The sequence below is a fragment of the Serinus canaria genome, chromosome 13 (assembly GCF_022539315.1).
Source record: "Serinus canaria isolate serCan28SL12 chromosome 13, serCan2020, whole genome shotgun sequence".
Classification (NCBI taxonomy): domain Eukaryota; kingdom Metazoa; phylum Chordata; class Aves; order Passeriformes; family Fringillidae; genus Serinus; species Serinus canaria.
The window spans coordinates 11,579,086-11,599,422 of NC_066327.1; the positions used below are offsets into that span (position 1 = coordinate 11,579,086).

At 46.2% G+C, this 20,337-nt stretch overlaps 1 protein-coding gene across 2 annotated transcripts; it reads left to right on the forward strand.

The window, feature by feature from the left end:
- The first annotated feature begins 700 nt into the window (after positions 1 to 700).
- Positions 701 to 20,304, forward strand: HMGXB3 (HMG-box containing 3). Of its 2 annotated transcripts, none has more exons than XM_030229134.2 (20): positions 701 to 882; positions 1,542 to 1,689; positions 2,104 to 2,278; positions 2,719 to 3,282; positions 3,939 to 4,037; positions 5,536 to 5,667; positions 7,466 to 7,878; positions 8,232 to 8,407; positions 8,697 to 8,794; positions 9,354 to 9,452; positions 9,973 to 10,122; positions 11,730 to 12,031; positions 13,361 to 13,488; positions 14,041 to 14,172; positions 14,440 to 14,624; positions 15,213 to 15,432; positions 16,502 to 16,635; positions 17,021 to 17,137; positions 17,471 to 17,680; positions 18,357 to 20,304. In XM_030229134.2, exons 2-20 carry the CDS (start codon positions 1,544 to 1,546, stop codon positions 18,825 to 18,827), a joined length of 3,951 nt encoding a protein of 1,316 aa, XP_030084994.1. In that variant the 5' UTR covers positions 701 to 882; positions 1,542 to 1,543; the 3' UTR covers positions 18,828 to 20,304. The 2 variants fall into 2 exon arrangements, with proteins under 2 accessions (XP_030084994.1, XP_030084995.1); XM_030229135.2 differs by having other exon boundaries at positions 8,232 to 8,401.
- Positions 20,305 to 20,337: the final 33 nt, after the last annotated feature.

Genomic DNA, 20,337 nt, shown 5'->3' on the forward strand with positions numbered 1-20,337 from the left:
GCCGGCGCTGGGTTTTCTGGAGCAGCGATGTCCCCGATGTTCCGGGTGGAGCGGCACAGCTTCACTGGGTCAGATGCCCCTTTTTATCCTGTTTTTTGTCCCTTTGGGTTGGTTTCTGTTGGGATCCTTCATTTGCATGAAGGTTTAAGGCTCTTGATTGGCCCATTACAGTTCTGTCCAGGCCGGCTCATTTTGCTTGGGGGGTGCTGCACTTTACTGAGGTGTAATGCGGTACATTGAGTACCGAATTTTTTATAACGACCCTTTTAACCCCTTTTACAATATAACAACCAAACTAACAACGCTTAACAATTATCAACTATTCTACAACAGTTTATAACCTATTTTTGACAATTTTACTGATTGATGAACTGAGCTAGATTCTGTTCCTGCAAAACGCACTCCCACTGCCGGGCCCGAGCCCGTTACAAACAAAGCGCTAATTAAGCACTAATTAACGCCGTGCTGCAATGCCCGTGCCCTGCCCCGCCCTCGCGCGCCGCCGCCCTCACGAGAAACGGCGGGAACCGCGCACGTGCGCGCCGCTTCCTTGCTACGCACGCGCAGGAGTAGTGACCCCTCCCGGCCACCGTCCCGCCCCGCCGTGCCCCGGACGCCGTTCCCGCGGTCACTTCCGGCGGCGGCCCCGGCACGGAGGCCCCCGGTGCAGCCCCGCTCCGCCCGGGCCCGGCCCGCAGCCGGCCCAGCATGCCGGGGCGGCCCGCCCCGCACAGCCCGCCCGCCCCGCACCGCCCGCACGCACGCTCCCCCCTGCGCGGCCGGCCCCTGGCCCCGGCGCTGCCTCCTCCACGCCGCCGCGCCCCGGCGGGAACGTGACAACATCTCGCCGCCTGTCCGCCCCCGCGGCCGCGGAGCTGTCCGGTGAGTGGGGACACCTGGGAGGGCGCCGCGGAGACGTTTAGCAGGACCGGAGGGAGCCGCGCCGCTCCGCTTGGCCGCGGGCGGTGCGGAGGAGACGGGCTCGGGGTAACGGCCCGAGGCTCGCCCGGCATCACCGGCTGCCGGGGCTGAGGTGCGGGCCCTGCCGGGGCTGTGCTGCCGTAGGTGCTGCTGCCCCTTTATGTCCTGTGTCCTCCCAGCGCTCCCAGAGCTGTCACCGCTGTCAAGCGAGGAGCCCCGGGGAGCTGGCGGTGGGTGAAGGCTGTGGGGCTCCCTGCTCCCTCAGCCTCCGGCCGTGCCTCTGTAGCGTGGCCGTGATGTGACACCTTGTCGCCAGACAGCTCTTGGCTAAGTGTGCGGCTCCCTCTGGGTCACCAACTCTCCTGAGAGTTCCCCTACAATTGCAGCTGTGGAAATGCAGGTGCAGTGTATCCGCGCTGAACTGATGGTATTGAGGTGGTAGAAATAGAAGTTTCCTTCTAAAAGTAGATAAATAGAGAACACATAGTTATCTTCATTTAATTTGAGTCAGACTTAGATGCCAACAGTGCTGTCAATTTACTGAAGTGATTAAAAATGCTATTTGTTGGGAGAAACATTGTATAACTTGGCAAGAGCATAACACGGACCATGTGTTTTAGGCATGGAGGCTCCCTATGATGGCGCTGAGGTAACGGTGGTGATGGAGGAGATAGAGAGCACTTACACTTACACGTCACCAGTGCCATCCAAGAAGAAGAAGAAACATAAAAGTACTGGTGATCATGGAGAAAAAGCCAAAAAGCCTCGGTAAGTTCTTTCTGCCTTCATTTAGTTCCTTTGTAGCGTGTGGGGGCAGTTTTCCCTGTTTCTGACATGAGTGGACTTGGAGCACTTCATAGTGTAGAGCATAGTATATGAAATATCAGCTTGACACTTTGGGCCTGCTCAGACATTCTTTACAGGTGCCGCTGTTGCTTAGTTTAGTGTTTGTTTACCCTGAAATAATTTGCCTTAGGCTGTCCCTCAGAGGTTCTCCTTTTCTTTTGATGTTCTCGTCAGAGAGAGAGTTTTCATTTGGTTAAAAAATGCATTTGCAAATAAAATTAAATGTAACTTGCTTGTCACATGACCTTGAGAGAAACCTAAACCTTGTGGATTTATTTTTCTCCAAGAAATTTAGGTAAAAAGACCTTAATATTTCAATTTCTGTTTGTGTTTCAGATCTGCTTACCTTCTCTACTATTACGATATTTACTTGAAAGTGCAACAAGAGCTTCCACACCTCCCTCAATCTGAAATCAACAAAAAGATCAGTGAGAGCTGGAGGTTGCTCAGTGTGGCTGAAAAGAGCTACTACTTGGAGAAAGCCAAGCTAGAGAAAGAGGGACTGGACCCGGTGAGTTGTCTTTCTGGAAGTTCTTTGGCTGCTGAGGAGAGAGGCAGTTCCCTGCTCACATAGCCCTGTGTGGGAGAGTTGTTTAACTGCAGATTCCAGTTTGTATCCTTGCTCAGGGCAGCCTTTAGAGAAGCCAGTGAGGCCACTGCCTTTTGCCTTTGCCTTCTCTTCAGTTGAGGGAGGAGGGTTTGTAATCCAGGATGGAAATGCCTGGTACCTGCTCATGGCAGGCTATTTTGTGTCCTTTCATCAGAGTGTTGGTAAGGTGGGTCATAAAACCAGGACTGAGCAGGGTTCTGCAGGCTCTCTCATGTGGAGAAATTCACAGCAAACTACTTCAGGAAACCATTTGAACTTTGGGGACTAAAATAGCAGGATTGAGAACTGAATCTCTCCCTTTTCTCATCTTCATTTATTCCATGCTCTGGTTTTGCCCACAGAACTCCAAGGCATCCACTCGAACTGCAGTAGTCCCTGACATTCCAGGCTTCCGTAAGATTCTTCCTCGCTCTGATTATATAATTATTCCCAAAACCACTCTTCAAGAGGACAGGAGCAGGCAGTCTCTGGAGCTGTGTGTGACACAGAGCCCAGCAGCATCTGAAGGCTTGGCAGCTCCCAGGAATGTCAGCAGCGTGCCCCGTGACACCGTGCAGAACATCCTTTCCGTGGACTCGGGCCAGGCCAGCGTCTCGGAGCAGTGCATTGCCATCGAGGGGCTGGCAGAGGACACGGCAGCCTTTGCCCAGCCTGAGGCTGCAGAAGAAGCTGTTACCTCAGAGGTTCTCTCTCACTATGTTGGGCCTGTGACAGAGAAAGTGGCTGGAGAGATCCTCTTGCATGAGGCTTCTTTGGAAATAGAAGGACAGCCGTACCAGGCAGCCCGAGTGGTTATTGAGGAGACCCTGGTGAGCAGCTCCACAGACCTCTCCAACGGGGGCATCGCTGTGGCCCGTCCCCAGGTGCCCGATGGGGTGTCTGTGGTGACCGTGGTCACTGGGAGGGTAAGTTTTTCCAGTGACACTCAGGCTCCTGCCAGATCTCACCTGAAACATCTGAGTGCTGTTTCCCCCATTTTACTTGAGATATTCAGTGGGTGCAGGAGATCCTCTGATTGCCCAACTTGCTGATGCTCGGTGCTGAGAGAAACAGAAACTTTTGTAATCAATGATACAAAAGTAACTCCTTGACTGAGTTGTCTCTGCTTGCCGATTGACTCAGCCCTGTGGTGATATCAATTGTCTTAACATGACTGAGTTCTTTTAATTGTTTGTTAAAACAATATTTGAGGTATTGCAGTGCCAGTAATTGGATTCTGCAGTTGCACTCCAAGATTTTGGCAAGAAAAAAATGCTACTGCTGTGCTCCTGATAGCTGTTTTCCAGGTTGTAGATAGGTAGAAGGGCGTCCTTCTAAGCTGAAGTTTTAGGGATCAGTCATAGAAACCTTAGTCTGTGAAGAGTTGGATCCTCTGTTTTGTGTGAGGAGTTTGTAATTTCCAGAGTACATCTGGTAAGGCCGTTGCTTTAGAAGTGATTGCTGCTCTATCCTGTATTCTGGTCTCATCAGTCCTTGAGACACCTTAATGTTCATGAGAGGGAGAGATATGGGTCACTATGTCTTGTTTTCTGCATGTATTTTCCCTTTGATTTCATTTTAGGATACTGAAGAGAGTAGCTCCTCCACACCTGCAACACAGTTTATCATGTTACCTTTGCCAGCTCACTCTGTTGTGGAGAATCCAGCATCAATTAAATTGGTAAGAAACTCAGAATCTTGTATGGTATGTTAAGGCTTGGATGTATTGTCATAGATTTGTCTTAAAGATGTTAAAGGGAGGGATTTGCTCATGGTTCAGTTTTTAAAAATATTCCAGTTTGGAGTTGCTGTATCACTTGATGTATTTCTTGTCCCTTGTATTATGTCTTGCACAGGCTAAGAGGGTCTCTGACTTCCTACAGTGTCTTACAGGGCCCATTTCTTCTGCCTTCTTCCTCAGGGAATTCTTGGATACAGGTGGAGTAGATAAAGCTATCACAACCCATCTGGCCAACAGCAGTTTCTGTGTAGCCATCTACATCCACTAATTGGATGCATATTTCTCTTCATAAAAAGCAGTGTCCATTCCTTCAAGGGCAGGGATTTGCTCTTATGGCAGGAAAACATAAACTCCAAAGCTCTTGCTTTCACAGGAGGGGAGCAATGACCTGAGGTTTTGAGAAGCCATATCAAAGGCTGTGTGGCTTGATGCATGAGGAAGAATAGTATTATTTCACTGATCTAACCACTCCAGCAACCTGTGTTTTTGTAGCCATTTTGGGAGTTCATTGTACAGTCAGTACTGCAGCTCCTTCTGTTATGTAAGCTAGCATCAAATCCTTTTTTTCCAGGTTCTCTATGCTTCCAGCTGGTGGAACACTGCAGATATTTATAGTGGTGCATAGTGTGATGCTCTTCCAGTTGTCCTGGGGAGAATGGAAATACCTCAGGTTTTTATTCCTGAGAAAGATCTGGTTAAAATTGACTCATTTCCTTGACAGCAGTACTTGCAGTTCTAGAAAAAATCTGTACCTAGTTAGGGAGTTACAGTACAACAGCTCCCTCGGGAGTGTTGAGAACAGGATATTGGGATGTGCTGTGCTGACAAAAACTCAAGTGTGTTGCTGCAGTTGTCCTGGCACAGATGACATGTCCTACTTTAGTGTTTGTATAAATAGTGCCTGGTGATGCTGCTCGTGTTTCAGTAGTTCCTAGCAAATTACAGTGAAGAACCAGGGAACACTTGACCATCCCATACAGCAACAAGTTACTGACAAAACTGCCTTTGCATCATGAGTGCTTGTCTTCAAGTCTTTTTGCTGTGTTGTCATGAGTGTTAGTAACATCTTGTCTTATTGTGGATTGCTGTTAGAAGCATTTTAATGCCATTTTACTATGACTTTTTCATGTTCAAAAAGAACTTTCACATCACTGTAAATGCAAGATTAGTTTCTCCAGGAGGTTATGGGCATTGTTCAACTCTGCTCTGCAGGTTGATCTAAATTCTGGTAATACCAGAGGCTGTCTAAGCATTTATGGTGCTGACTCACCTGGTGCTGACCCAGCTGTGTGGTGTTTGTTCAGTAAAATGAGTAATAGTGGAAGGCGGGTGATTTGCCAAATAGTATTTGTAAGGTGCTTATGAGGAAAAAGAAGTGATCAGCACAGCTCTGTGGTTTTCAGGTCTGTAGACAAATTCTTGACAATTCTTGTTTCAGACAACCACCTATACTCGCAGGGGACATGGAAATTGCACCAATCCTGGCTGTTCCTTCACTTATGTCACCAGGCATAAGCCACCAAAATGCCCAACGTGTGGGAACTTCCTGGGAGGGAAATGGATCCCAAAGGTAAATTTTTTTCTTTTCCTGACTTTGAGACAAAAAGTGCTGGTTTTGTGAGTGCCTGTGATACTTCTAGACCTGTAGATCTAGCACAGGAGGTCAGATACACCAGAAATGATCCCTGCACTTGTGTTCCAATGCATGTGCTGGAGCAAGTGACTGTTGCAGAGGACACTTGGCCAAGGTGAGACCTGAAATCACCACAGCTTGGGTAAAGATGCTGCTCATATCTGTTAGAATAGATGGGGCTGCATTTGCTAACTCTCATTGAGAGGATACACATTCTTCTGGCCCTCTGCCTGCACAGTTCCTGTGACTGGAAGGCATTGCCTGTTCCTCCTGATACAGCCCCACGTAAGCTTGGGAAGTTGTTTTGTGGTGATTAATATCAGCATTTGAAGTTTTTCCACAAATTTAGTTGTCTGTGGTGTTTCAACATCGTTTTTTTAACAGAGAGGAGAAACAACTCTCAACTATAGGAGTTGTATAATCCTTTAGGAGCTTGTTAATAAAGTTGATCTAGCGGAAGCTGAAGTGCTGTTGGCTATTGTTGTCTCATGGCCATGTGTCTGATCATGATGTTCTGACCTCTGACTGGAAGGAAGTTTCCAGGTGTTGGTAGAGTTCTGAAGCTTGTCTGAGTGGAAAAGTCCTTCTCCACATGATGCCTACTCTGCTTAAGTTATTGGCATCTCTGCTAGCTCTGTACAGAACAACACACTTGATCCTTAAACCTTGGCACTATCCTGGTAATTAGTCAGCTCTGAACAGATATGCATTTCTGTCTGAAGCAAAACTCCTCAGGCACAATTAAAAGGATGTTCTCAGTGTGAAAATTGGCATTGACATTCAGTGGCTTTGTGTGGATTTGTTCTGAACCTCCTTTGTTTTGTGTCTGGATCCATTAAACATTCAGGGATGAGAATTCTTCTGGGCAGCCTGCAGACTCTGTGGTGTCTGAGCTGAAGGCTGAGCTTCCTGTGTGGTAGGGTACAAATAGTGATGGTGACATCTTCACTTTTGTTTGGTAAATTTGCTGAGGCAGAGAGATGGCTAAATGCAAAGAGTATTTTTGGATTCTGCCTGAGCAGGGCATGTCTGCTGCTGTTCAAGCCTACTTTGGTTAGAACTGAAAGGTTTTAAAGGGAGTTTTCCTTTTTGTCTTTCAGACTTCAGTCTGCTGGGTTCCATTTCTGATATATTTTTCCATATTCCAGTTCAGTGTTCATTGCATCTTTGTTGACTCCAGTACAATGATTTTTGTAGCCTTAGTCTTGGAACTAACATTTTTCTTAAAGTCAGAAAATCTTCCTAAGTAATCCTGTTTTCTGGTTGGCTCACATGCTTGTTTTTCTGAAAGCATATATCCAAAAAATGCAAATTCTCTGTCTTAACTCCCTTTGATTGCTCAATAATTTGGAAGAGCAGACAGCCTCAGAGAGCTGAAGCCATGAAAGAGGAGTGTAGGAGGTGGGCCCTTGCTGCAGAGGGTGGTGGGTGACTTTGTGGTGTTGATGCTAATGGTGATATTTAAGGGAGTTTAAGAAAGATTGATTCTTCAAAGTAAACAGTGTCTAAAAATAATACATGAAGGGCCAAGAGGCCAGATACAATGTTAGCAGGGCCTTTGTTGTTGTAGGAGATCCTGTCTGTCTACTCCCATACAATTCACTGCTTAAACACTTAGAATTCTGCTGTTTTGATGCAACATTAAATAGGCCATGGGAAACATGGCATATGTGCAGGGGACTTGCTTCTCTGTGAAAGCTGAAAGCTCTGAATGTGACTCTCTCCTTGTTTCCAGGAAAAGCAACCAAAAAGCAAATCTGAGCCAAATTCAGGCACCTCTCTTAAAACTCCAGCAGCTAAAAGAGGTCAGCAGTCAGCCCTCACAGAACCCACGGCCGCCAGCGAGAGTTCCTCCAAGTCTGCCTCGGAGAGCTCCGAAGCTGTCAGCCAGCTGCTGAATGCTGTGCCTGGTGGAGGGCAAATGCCTGAGATGGAGTGGGAGGAAGTGATCATCTCTGAGGGCCACTTTCTCCCAAATAATGTGCTTGCTGAAGACAGGAGGAGTGCTGTTGGAGTGGTGCTGGGTCAAGAGAGCCAGCGGCAAGCGGACCCTTCGGAGCAGGCAGAGAAAGGAAGTGTAGGGCTGGGGATGTCCACGTCTTCTGAGGTGTTGAGTCCAAATGCCTCTGTGAAAAAGCCAGTGGTGGGGTGAGTCAGTTTTCCATGTGTTATGGGAGCATATGATGTCTATTGTGTGCTCATGGGACTAGTCCAAGGAGTTGAAGGCTGTTGGCAGTGCTTCCTGTATGACTTACTGTATTTGCTGTCTGTTTTGTGCCAGTTCAGGATTGTTCCTTTGAGTCTTTGTCCATCAGAACTAATATTTTTCTTTAAGTGACAGATTGTAGTCACAGGGCAGATGCAGCCTTAGCGCTGTCTCTTTTTCTATTGCAATAGCTGTGATTAGTGTGCTAACAAAGTGCAATTCAGGGAAAAGAGGGAAACTGAAGCTGAGGGGAAATAGATGGAATATTTTTCCACTTGTAGCTCTTGTTTTTCAGAACTGATGCAACAGCTGCTACTCACAAGGGACAAGAAGCAAAGAGTAAACCAAGACCCAAGCCCTCATTGCTGGCTGCAGCCAGACCCATGCGAGCCATTCTGCCTGCTCCAGTCATCGTGGGGAGAGAAGCCAGCACAGAGCAGCTGAGCAGCAGGCAGGCCTTTGCAAGTACTGGTAAAAGCAGCATCTCAGTGTGCTTTGGGAGCTGTTGTCTTTCCTCACCTTGCTGAAGTGGTGTCTGCCAATAATAAGATAGGTTTCGGGGGGGTGGTTACCAGTGCTAGGAAAAAACCAGTTTGTCTCTGCCTGAGTGGAGTAAATGGGCCATGAAACACCTGCTTGGGTTATGTCAAGATCAGAGGAAAGATCTCATGTGACTATAGTGGCATTTAACAAAGATGTCAGAAAGAAACAGAACCTGTTTTCTCACATTTAACCTGATGCATCTCTTTCCTCCTTCTAGACAAGCATTCCCCTGTGAGAACATCAGGCTTAAAGCCCAGTACACTGAAACAGTTGGGCCAGTCAGTTCTGCAGCCACCAACTGCTGAGGAGCAAAAGGTTGTTCTTCAAATGCTAACTATTTTCCTGTATTTTTCTGGGGGAGGGTTTTGTTTGTGTTTTTTTTTTTTCTCCCAGGTGAGTGATGTGACCTGAGTGAGAAATAGAACAAAAATGTATCTGCCTTATGATGATGAAATCTGTGAGTGGCTGTTTTTATGATATGGCTGGATAGCAGAATGCCTGCTTGGTGGCTGAGTGTGGAAACTGAGCTGAGTGATGCTGTTGGACAATCCTGCTGTTGGTTACTTTGGAAACCTCCCAGCTACTTCCAGAAGATGATTTAAGGATCTGCTGGTGCTTTGATAATCTGACATGCAATGTTGAATACTGAGCTTTTCACCTATAAAATATGACTCAGTATGCCAAGGTGCTGAAATGAATCTGTGAATTGTAATGCCTTTACATGCAAAATAGTGTCTTATGGTATTTGGGATATCAAATGAACATTAATCAATCTCTTAGGGGCAGTAATGCTAATAGATATTGAAATTGGTGCATGTATGCCTTTAGTAATAGGTGTCTGATGGGTGTTGTTTTTTCTGCTTTCAATCTCTAGCTCCACAGTTCTGTGACAAGCAGAGCATCTCAGGTTAAAGTTGAGGAGGTCAAACCAGACATATTCCCTTCCTACAAGTACAGTTGCACCGTAACTTTGGTGAGAATTTTTCAAATAGTGTGACTTTTGCCTCAGGGAGTGTCCTCTCTGGGATGAGAATGATATGGGACTTCTGTTTTACTGACTTGCACAAATACATTTCATTTTTAATGTGAAATAATCTGTGGTTTATGTAATCTCTAGACCTAGTCCAGGATGACCATGTGGGGCCTTGTTTAAGGGATGGATTTTAACTCATGTCCCCATGCAGAATCCCCATGCCCTCCTTGAGTCAGCAGGGAAGATCAGGGGTTTCTGAATGAATTTAATGTGCTTCTGCTCTGGAGAACTGGCACCAGAATGTTTAAGTGCTATTTACAGGAGTCTGTGCAAAGTGACAGGGCTTGCTATTGATGTTTAAACAAGATGTTATAAAGTGGAGATAAAACACGTAATAATCTTTTTTAGAATCTTGTTGGCTTAGAATCATAGTGCCATTCAGGCTGGAAAAGATCTTTAAGATCATGGAGTCCAACTATTAAAAGTCAAGGTCAGCAGACATCTCTTTTGTGTCATTCAGGATTTGGGATTAGCAACATCACGTGGCAGAGGGAAATGCAAGAACCCCTCCTGCAGTTATGTGTATACCAACAGGCACAAGCCACGCATCTGCCCAAGCTGTGGATACAACCTTGCCAAAGACAGGACTGAGAAAACAGCTAAATCCCTGGTAAGGTTCTAGCTGGCTTGTTTTATCACATGTCTGTTGTGAGCTGGGCAGAGAAGTTTAGTTTGCAAGTCCCTGTGGAAACATGGTTTGGGCTTTGCTTTTTTTTTTTTTTTATCATGAAAAACTTTTCTGACAGAATGGTTCCTATTTAAAATATCTGTGATGTTTGTTGAATTCCTGTAGCAGTGGTGCTTCAGGCTGAGATTGTCTGAGCACACCCGTTGCTACCACTGGGTGTCTCCTCAACTTAAAAATCCTTCTGTTGTGAGGACATGCTGGGAAAATCGACCCTGAAGTCACCACATTGCTGTGTCAGCTTTGTTGAACTTCAGACTTCATCAGGAAACTTCCAAGTATGCTCTGCTTTGTGAGCAGTTTGGGGCTGGTGTCAGTTAAGTTAGTACATCTTGTATTAGAGCTTCCTGTTTTTAAGGGTTTGTAGAGCAATTTTACTTCAACCTGAATTTATTTCTGGATGTAGGGGTTTTTTTCTGATGTATAAATATGTTTTCAGTGGTCTGCTATTCTATGTGAATGTAATTAATTCTGGGGGTTTTTTGCCTTTGCAGTCTCAGAGGTTAGCTTTTCTTATACTGAATTGTCATGTTTTTAAAACAATAAATGAAAAAAAGGAGCTTTCCTGCTCTTAGCTGAAATGCCTACTCAGCAAATAGACAGAATTTTAGTCTGTGTAGTAATGACTCATCTACTTGCCTTTTTTTTTATTTTGAAGAACATAACTTTGTTTAGTGGTTTTGTTTTTTCTTTAAAAATGCAAACAAACAGAGATGGCCTGTGTGAAATTCACACAAACAGCTGTGTAAGGAACAGCAGTGTGCTTAGCTCAGCTTCCATTCTGAGAGGCATGTGGCTTGTCTCTTCCTCATTTAGGTTTCTTTCTTTTTTTCTGGTTGTAACATTCCTGTCACACAGTTCATTGTTGTCTCTGGGCTTTTGACTGATCATTTATCTCATTGCTGGACTAGTCAGAAAACCAGGCTGAAATGTTGACAGAAAAGTTTCAGGGATTAGACAGATCAGCCTGTTTGGGTTCTTTTTGTTCTCCTGGCACAGCCTGGAGTTTGGTTCTCCTGTGTTTGTGCATTTTGTTGTGATGGTATGTGTTAGAGAAGGGTAGACTGTAGCTGATAAATTGTTATTGATTAGTGTGCTCTGTGTATCACAACCCCTAGTTCTCTGTTAGTACTTGGTTCCTCCAGCTTCTGGAGAACTGTGCAGGCTGTCCTGTGCCTGATAACCTGTGGAGAAAGACAGTGATAACTGGAGGTTCAAGTGATGAGGGTTATTGAAGTGTTTGTATACCTGTTGGTGGTTATCCTCACCTTCTGGATCCCCAATCCCTGCACTTAACAGTTTGTTGCCCAGTCTCTGATGGTTTGGCAGTGCAGGAGTTCCTAAAGGGCTGGGCTGTAATAAACTATTTTTGTTAAAGTAATTTGAGCTTGAAGTGGAGTCAATGATTCAGCAGTAGAGTAGAAGTCAGGTTTACTGAGTGCAAAGACTGCTGTGTTTCTGCTGCCTTTTATGATTTCTTAAGCTTAATATTTCATCCCCATGCTTGCCTGTTTGGCTATGTTGCTTTGTAGGAGGTCAGTGCGGGTCAGCCGGGCGTGCTGAACACCAGCGAGCCCCTGACGCCGTCGCAGAAGGAAACCCAGCGTCAGTCCACGCTGCAGCTGCTGCGCAAGGTGATGCAGATCCCCGAGAACGAGTCGGAGCTGGCAGAGATCTTCACCCTCATCCACGAGCTCAACAGCTCCAGGCTCATCCTGTCCAACGTCAGTGAGGAGACAGTGACCATCGAGCAGACCTCCTGGTCCAACTACTACGAGTCTCCGTGTGTGCAGTGCCTCCTCTGTAACAGCCCCTTGTTCAAAGGGGGACAGAAGTAAGATTCTGCTTTGGATTTTGACTCTTTCAAATTCATGCTGATTTTTTTGTTCTGAGTCCGCCTGAAATAATATTTGCTTTGGCCCCTGGTAGTGAAGCTGGTGAAAGTGACACTGAGTAAGCTAGATGTGTGTGGAAAGGGTTTGGCAGGATCAAAGAGTGGCTGCAAAGTCTAGATATAACTTTTTTCTTATTGAAACAGAATATTTTCATTAGTCATCCCCTCTTTGTTTTCCATTCTGATGCTTTGAGGTTGAGAGAGGAAAACTTGTGTGTTTACAGCTGTGCATTGTGTGATTTCCTTTTTCTCTCTCTCCCTGGTTTGAATATTTCCTGTATGGGTCTTTTTGCTTATGATATTTTCATTCCTTTCATTTCTTAGCATGTGCTTGAGTGAATGGTTTTTTGGAACAAATATCCAAATTGAAACCTGAAGGACTTTAAGCAACTTTTAGTAAATAAGCTAGATTGCCTTAACTAGATTTGTATGAAAGCCTGTAGGATATCTCTTCCCTGAGTCTGCCAGACATTCTCTTGTTTCTGAAAATATGATCTAAGATTTTTCCTACAGCAAAATGTTGTTTCTTTCTTCCACAAAAAAAATTCTTGACAGAAATGATGGATATTTGCTTTGGTCAGGCTAGCGCTGATATCTTTCCAGAAAAGTTCCTTTTTGTGTTCTGTATTTTTTTCAGAACAGAGCAGTCTCACATCCTGCCCCTCACCATGGGCCTTACCACCCAGTGCATTGTAAATCCTTGTCTGTGCCTGGCTGCTTTGCAGTGATCTGTATGTGGGACTCTCCCATGTGCTCTAATTGAAGCCCTGCTAGTAGGAAGGAGGAGACTTTGGCTTTGATTCCTGTTTTCTCAGGTGGACAGGAGTATTGCAGTCACTGTCACTCTCCTGTCTGAACTTCTCCCTTGTCAGTTACATTGTAGAGGAGCAGACCTTTCTGAATCTCTGTGTGCAGGACAGGCTGGCTGGTGGAATGTGTTACTGATCACCACAGCAATGGTACAGCCACTTCTCCCAGGACAGCTGGGGCCATAGGTTTTCTCCACCTCTGCAATAGTAGGTACCCAGTGTATGGAGCTGAAGGGATGCTCTAGTGCTGTTTAAAAGAATGTGAGCTATGACCTGCCTCTCCCTGGGAAATCTGTTTTAAAATGTAACTTTTTCTGGTGTGATATGTGGTGAACTGGCTTAGATTTACATAATAATGAACTCATGTCAATTAGAATGTCTGAAGTTATTACAGGGTTGGACTAAAAAACCCATTGGCTTACTCAGAGTGGGGTTTTTTTGTTGTTTTTGTGTGTTGCAGTTCCCTTGCTGGTCCTCAGGAGTGCTGGCTGCTGACAGCCAATAGATTACAGGTGGTTACAGCTCAGGTCAAAGTGTGCTTGAACCTGCAGTGTCTGGCCCTCCATAGCTTCACTGACATTTACACAGGTAGGAGAAATGTGAGCATACAGCATGACTACAGTCTGAACCCTTTAGAAGCCTTGGGATTGTATCAGGGCATTGTCCAGGCACAGAAAATTCAAATTTAGTACACTGTTCCCTTCCCCAGTGTACTAAATTTGAATTATTTTTTAATTGCTTCTGCTTATTCTGCAAGTAAATCTATATTTGTGAGTGAATGTTCTGGTGGGAAAGGCCTTGCCTCGATTCACTGGTGCAGGTCTCTGAATGCTGAGTTCTTCAAGGCACAGCCCCTGAGATCCTAGTTAGAGACATCTCTGGAGAGTGCTGTTTGATGGCATTGGCTAGTGAGATGGATTGACAGCTCTTCCTTGTAGTTTTTTAAATCAACACAGTCTGTGAAAGGAGCTGGTGTTTCAGCAGGGAACTCTGCATTTCAGAGGTGCAGAAGCACTGTTTGTGTTTCCATTATCCTCTAAACTGTACTCGTGAGTGTGTTGTGTATCAGTAAGGAATAAATTTCTTTTGTGAGGAACATCTGGAACCCTACAGACAATAACTGTCTTGTTTTAACTGCAGGCCTTTTCAATGTGGGTAACAAATTGTTAGTGAGCTTGGATCTTCTGTTTGCAATCCGAAACCATATTAAACTTGGAGAGGATCCCAGAGTGGCTGTTGGCAATATCCTTGACTCTGTTCAGGAGCAAACTGGTGGGTTTTCCTTCTTGCTTTTTACCATAACATACCAAACTCTGACCTGATGTTGGTTGTTAGGTTATAGAAAGGCAAACATCACCTATTTTAGTGTGGTATGTTTCTATTAAATCACTTCCTGAACCAAACAGTACCTCTATGACCAGTTCTTTGTAACAATTCTCTGGAGGGCAGGTTTGGTTTTATCCTGTGTAGGAGAGCCCTACTGCCTCTTCAGCGGCTTCATGATGTGAAAACTGTAACAGTGGCACGTTCTCTTTTCAGATAAAAGCCTGAGCCCTGATGAGCAGGCTCAGCTCCAGGAGCTGCTGTGCAATGGCTACTGGGCTTTTGAATGCCTGACAGTCCGGGATTACAATGATATGATCTGTGGAATCTGTGGCATAACCCCCAAGGTGGAAATAGCCCAGAGGAATACGGAAAATGTCCTAGCACTGAAAAATATAGAGGTAGGTTTTTCCCACAGCTCACATCCTGTTTGTGTTCAAAGCAGATCATAATGATTTTTTGCTGACTCTGGTCTTCATGATGCACAATAAATACATGAGACCTTTGTGAGTGGTTTTCTGCTGATGCCTTTCAAGAGGATGTGGCTGGAGCAGCAATGCCTGTGCTTCCTCTTAGAGGTGTTGATGTGTAGTTCAGGGAAAACAAGATCCTTTGTCCGTGGACCACAGCTTTTGTCCAGCAGCTTGGGCAGTAGGAACCTTGGATGGAAGTTGTTGAATTTGGTCTTCTTCCTTTGACATGAACACATTCCTTTTTTCCTCAAGTTTCCCTGAGGTGCTGTCTTCTCTAATGGGAAAAAAAGCCCTAGTAGGAGAATGTAGCATGTCTGGCTTTTATGTAAAATATATAAATTTTGAGTCTTACCGAGTGAAGAGTGATTGTGGGAAGCTTTAGGAGACTGAAATCATCTTGTTATATTTGAGCTAAGCACTCTCCTGGATAGTCCTCATGCCGTGAGTGAGACTGACACAGAACTGTCAAATGAACTGTGATTTTTGTATTTGACCCCTCTTTCTTTCTCTCTGTAGTTTACTTGGCCAGAATACTTGCCATCAAGTGAAGTGAATGTGGAAGACTTTTGGTCCACGATGGAGACAGAGGTGATTGAGCAGGTGGCTTTTCCTTCTAGCATCCCCATCACAAAGTTTGATGCCTCTATTGTTGCTCCTTTCTTCCCTCCACTGATGAGAGGAGCAGTGGTGATCAATACAGAGAAGGACAAGAACCTGCATGCACAGCCAGTGCCAGGTAATGGCTCAGGTTGTGCCTATTAAAGGAAGTGCTTGATGTGTTGGTGACTTCAGACTTGGTGATGTTTAACATTAAGAATAGCTGATTGCACAGCACTCTAAAAGTCATGTGTGCTGAGAGAAGACAGGAACATTGAGGTGGTTTCAGCTGTTCTGAGGCTACTTTGCTCCTTGAGGCTTGGCTTTTCCTGTAAAGTTTGGATGCACTGGTGGGCTCTGATGCATTTGAGACATGGGGGACATGAGAGCATTGCACCCCAGGTGAGATAGAGTCTGATTGCAGAGGGATGCATGCACATCTTGAATGCCAGTCAGTGTTTGTTTCATGTTAGACTGATACTTGGAGTGTGGAAGTTACTGGTGGTGCTTGGTATCTCAGTGTTACAATCTCAATAAAGGGTGAATAAGTTTTTGCAAAACTTGAGAAAAAACTAGGAGAGTGGTGTGCTAGTCCTGATCAGAGTTGTCAACATTCAGTACGTCCACTGCATATTGACTGTGTGGAGCAAGAAACAGTGAGAGGAATAATCTCAGATCTGAGAGCTAAGATCAGTTAACACCTGGTTCCTTAAGAATTTAGGTGTTGTGTATAGGAAGGAAAACTGGCTTTGCAAGCTTAGCGAGTGTGTGAGTTGACTTTGCAGACAGGGCTTCAGAGTTGGGCTGCAGAAGAGCTGTGTGGGCTTTTGTGGAAGTGGAGCTCCAGAGGAAGAACCAGGGAGATGTGAAGGCTGAGCTTGGAGTTGTTCAGTCCAAGGGCTGCAGTGACATTTATCTCTGCTCTTCTTCACTTGGTTGTCGTCTCATCAGTCATTTAAAGGTTACAAATGACAGGATAGATAAGTGCTTATGGGGTCTGCAGCTATGCTGGGCTCAGTCTGGTGACCTCAGCTGTGAAGGGCTCAGGACAAGTGGTCTGTGACGTGCTTTGCAAGTAGGACTGTTCACAGCTCTCTCTTGCTGGCTGTGGGTTGTGCAATCTCTGCTTCTGTAGCCTTCTTAAGAAATTATTTTGGTAAGTTCCCTTCCTGAGAATGAGTGCTGAGACCTGTTTCCTGCCTTTGCAGGTAATGGGAGTGCCTTGGTGAGGCTCCTTCAGGAAGAAGTCTTCAGGCCTGAGCTGACAAACTTTTACAGTGAGGAAGAGCTGCAGAGCTTTCTGACACAGTGTGGCATCCCCTGGGAGGCATCACATACAAAGGTAATTGCTTGTTTGCCCACATACAAGCCTGCAGGAGTGGAGCTGTTCTTCAGTGTCTTTCCCTCATCTACTCTTGCCATCCTAGACAATTAATTTCTCATCTGACTGCACTAAGGGCAGGGATGGGTGCCAGCAGGTTATAGGATAATTTACACATGGTGAAATAAATTGAACCTTTGTGGGCTAGAAGAAAGGAAGCCTGTAATTACCTTGTCACTGGCTCAGCATTGTGTAATTGGCTGTCATCCTCACAGTGCTGAGTGTAGGATTAGGAAGTTATTGGATGAAGTGCAAATTAGGATTTGGGAGACCTTGCATGATGCCTTTTCCATCTCTGCAGGAGTCTGTTAATTTTAGTCACTTTCTTTGGGCCTGTCTTTTCTAGGATGAGCTCTGCTATTCCCTCCTGGCTCTCTATGAGTTTGTACAGAATGGGACAAGCATTACACCATCTTCTGCTCATCACACAGGAGGGAAAATCTACAAAGTGTGTCCACATCAGGTAGGGAAGACTGGAGCCGCAATATTTTTTTTCTTCCTTGGCTATTCATTATTTGACTTAACAGCATGGAACTTCCTTATTGAATAGAAGCAATGGAATGGGCTTCTCTGAGCCCTGGGAATGGAACATGTTCCTCAGGGCTTGGAAAAATTCCCCATGACAAGTTGAATGGGTATGAGGAGGAAACAGAGTATCTTTAGAGAAGATAGCTGTCTGGTTACTGTATAGTCTGGAATACCTGGAAGGAAGCTGAATTTTTTTAAGATTGGATTTTTTTTTCTGTAAGTTTTCAGTTTTATTGTGCTGCTGATGTCGATCCTTTCTTTTTTCTAGGTTGTGTGTGGCTCCAAGTACATAGTAAGAGGAGAAAGTGCTCGGGATCATGTGGACTTGTTGGTATCCTCACGTCACTGGCCTCCAGTGTATGTTGTTGATTCAGCCTCTTCAGTGGCACTGTGTGCAGACCTCTGCTGGCCTGGCCTGACTTCCCAGATGTGGGGGAAGAACCAGGGCTGCTTCTCTGACCCCATGGAACCTCCAACGGTTAGTTATGTCTTTGCTCTCTGCTGTGCCAGTCCAGCATGGAAAAGCTGCAAGGCAGATTAAAGTTACACCCCTCACACCCCCCATATGTAACCTGCATTGTGGCTAGAGATAATTTTGTAGAATCACACAATGGTTCAGGTTGAAAGGGCGCTTAAAGCTCACAGGCAGGGTCACCTTCCAGTCGGCCAGGTTGCTCACAGCCCCATCCAACCTGGTCTTGAACACTGCCAAGGGTGAATTTGACCTGATAAGTATCTCCTGATTTAAGCTTTGCCAGTGCATCACTCCTCGGCATAGCAGAATGTATTAGGTGTTGCCTGGAGATTGTGTTTGATTAATTGTCCTTAAGAGGAAGAGCTGTGCTGGGAGTGCATTGTAACAGTTCAGATCGTGAACTTTGGAGCACATCACTTATTCTGACACAGCAACTCACTTCTTTCAGACTACTGCTATTCCTTGAGAAGTGGGAGAGAAAGATGGTTCCTAGTTAATTATCTGAGGGCATACAAGTGAGGAGGGAGTGTACATACCATCTTTGTGGCACGTAGGGGAAGCCTGGATCATTTAGCCCTCCATCTGTCCTGGGTCATAGTGTTTGGCCAGCCAGTAGTTTTGTCTTCTCAGCCGTGGGGAAGTTGTTGTTCCACCTGGTGTGCGTGTGTCTCTCCCCCAGTACGTGTCCTGCCCTGAGCTGCTGGACCAGCACTACAGTGTAGACGTGACGGTGGCTGAGCACTCCCTTCAGCACCCCATCACCAAGTCCTCGGCGCGCCGCATCGTGCAGGCGGGCTCGGAGCAGAGCAGCCCCTGGGACACCACGGCCCGGCACCGCTGCATCGCCCTGTGCCGTGAGCTGGAGCCCTACGGTGCCATCGCCGCCGCCATCAGTGACAGCAAAACCAGCACCGTGCGCCAGCGGCCCATCACCTTCGAGAACCCCACGCACTATTACCTCTACAACCGCCTCATGGACTTCCTCACCAGCAGGGAAATTGTCAACAGGCAGATCCAGGAGATCGTGCAGAGCTGCCAGCCCGGGGAGGTGGTGATCCGTGACGCGCTCTACCGGCTTGGCGTGGCCCAGATCAAAACAGAAACGGAGGAGGATGAAGAGGGGAAGCAGGAGGAGGATAGAGGCTGCTGAGTAACAGAGCAGCTTGTTGGTTTCTCTCTGGTTGTGTGGATGGGTGGGCTGAGCCAGCTTTTGCAGCTGTCTGGCTTGAGAGTTTATTTTATTTTATCAACCTCCACAGGTTGGAGATGTGATGCTGGTGGCTTTGACTGCTGTTACTGACCAAAGAGCTCTGTGCTTCCATAGCATCGTGATAGCTGCTGTGAGCATGGGTCTGTCACCCCCTTACAGAAGGCTGCAGCTGCCTCCAAGGCATGTGATGGATGTGCTGTTCAGGGCTGTGGCTTGTTGCCCTCCTTGCAGCTGGAGAGGGGAGAGGAGTTGCTGGTAGCAGGGAGTGTGCGTGGTCAAGCACACACAGGTCATTTAATTCTGAATCTTGCTTGCTGACTTCTTTGTGCTTATTGGTGGCAGGGCTGGGGGTGTGGGACCAGGCATAAACAGTAGATGGCTACAACGATTTCCCCCAAAACATTCTGAATAGTTGAATTTAGGATACTGACTCCTGCTTGGTAAACTTGCAGAGCTCTCACAGGCATTGGCTGCAAGGAGTCGTGAGGAGGAGGAGGAGCTGTGCTGCTCTAACATGCTGTATCTGGGGAGCCTCTCTTGAGGGAGGCTGGTCCAGGATTGTGGGTGCTTTGGCTGCAGGGAGTTTCTAGAATTGTTTGTCCCTTCACATGAGCACTATTAACTTAGAAGCCAAAAGGTACAGTGAGAGCAGAGTGTTCTGTATGGTAAGGTAAGAACTGAGCCCCAGGGCAGCTGAGGGTTGGAGGATGGTTGAAGTGCTGTGGGACAGGGAGTGGCTGTGGAGAGGGGAGGGACACTCAAACACTGTCTGTGGGATCAAGGAGGAATGATGAATGCAGTGTCACCAGAGCGAGCAGGGTTCTGTCTTCCACCCTCGTGGACATACTGGGAGAGCTGCACCCACATGTGCAATCTCATCACTTTGTCAGGTGTCACACCTGCCCTGCCCATTTTCCCACAGCACTCTGGGGGTTAGAGGAGTCTCCTGCTGCCCAGGTTGCTTTTTCAGCCCCTTGAGAGGAGTCAGGATGAGACCTCTGCCTGTGCAGCACCCCTGAGGAACACCTGGGGCTGTGGGTGCAAAGCTGTGCTGTCACTACTGCAGCTCCCTTTGGCCATGGCTGGTGGTGAAGGTGTTTGGTGTTTGCTGTGACCTGCAGAGGAGACAAGCAGGATGCCAGACTGCTAAGTTGCCATCTTGGGAGTTTATTTTGTCTGAGTGAGCAATGGGGAAGATTCTGAGGCTTGCGGTGTGGTTGAAAACTCCCTTCTGTGAAGGGGAACCTATTGAGTACCGTACTGTTAAAGTAAATGTATTAAGTCTGAGCAAATGCAGTAATCATGGCTTGGGGTTTTTCTGTTAAGAACATTAACTTATTATAAGAGACATTAGTGACTTTTTTCAGTCAGTGATAAAGTTTAATAAATTATCTCCAATTTTGGGGGTGAAACTGTGGTCAAGTGCCTTGGGTTGTTTTTTTTTTTTTGT

Coding starts and splice junctions, on each gene's coding strand:
- HMGXB3 (XM_030229134.2), top strand. CDS start 1,544: ATGGAGGCTCCCTATGATGGCGCTGAGGTAACGGTGGTGATGGAGGAG. Junction 5,668..7,465: donor GAGGGAAATGGATCCCAAAG/GTAAATTTTTTT, acceptor CCTTGTTTCCAG/GAAAAGCAACCAAAAAGCAA. Junction 10,123..11,729: donor AGAAAACAGCTAAATCCCTG/GTAAGGTTCTAG, acceptor GTTGCTTTGTAG/GAGGTCAGTGCGGGTCAGCC.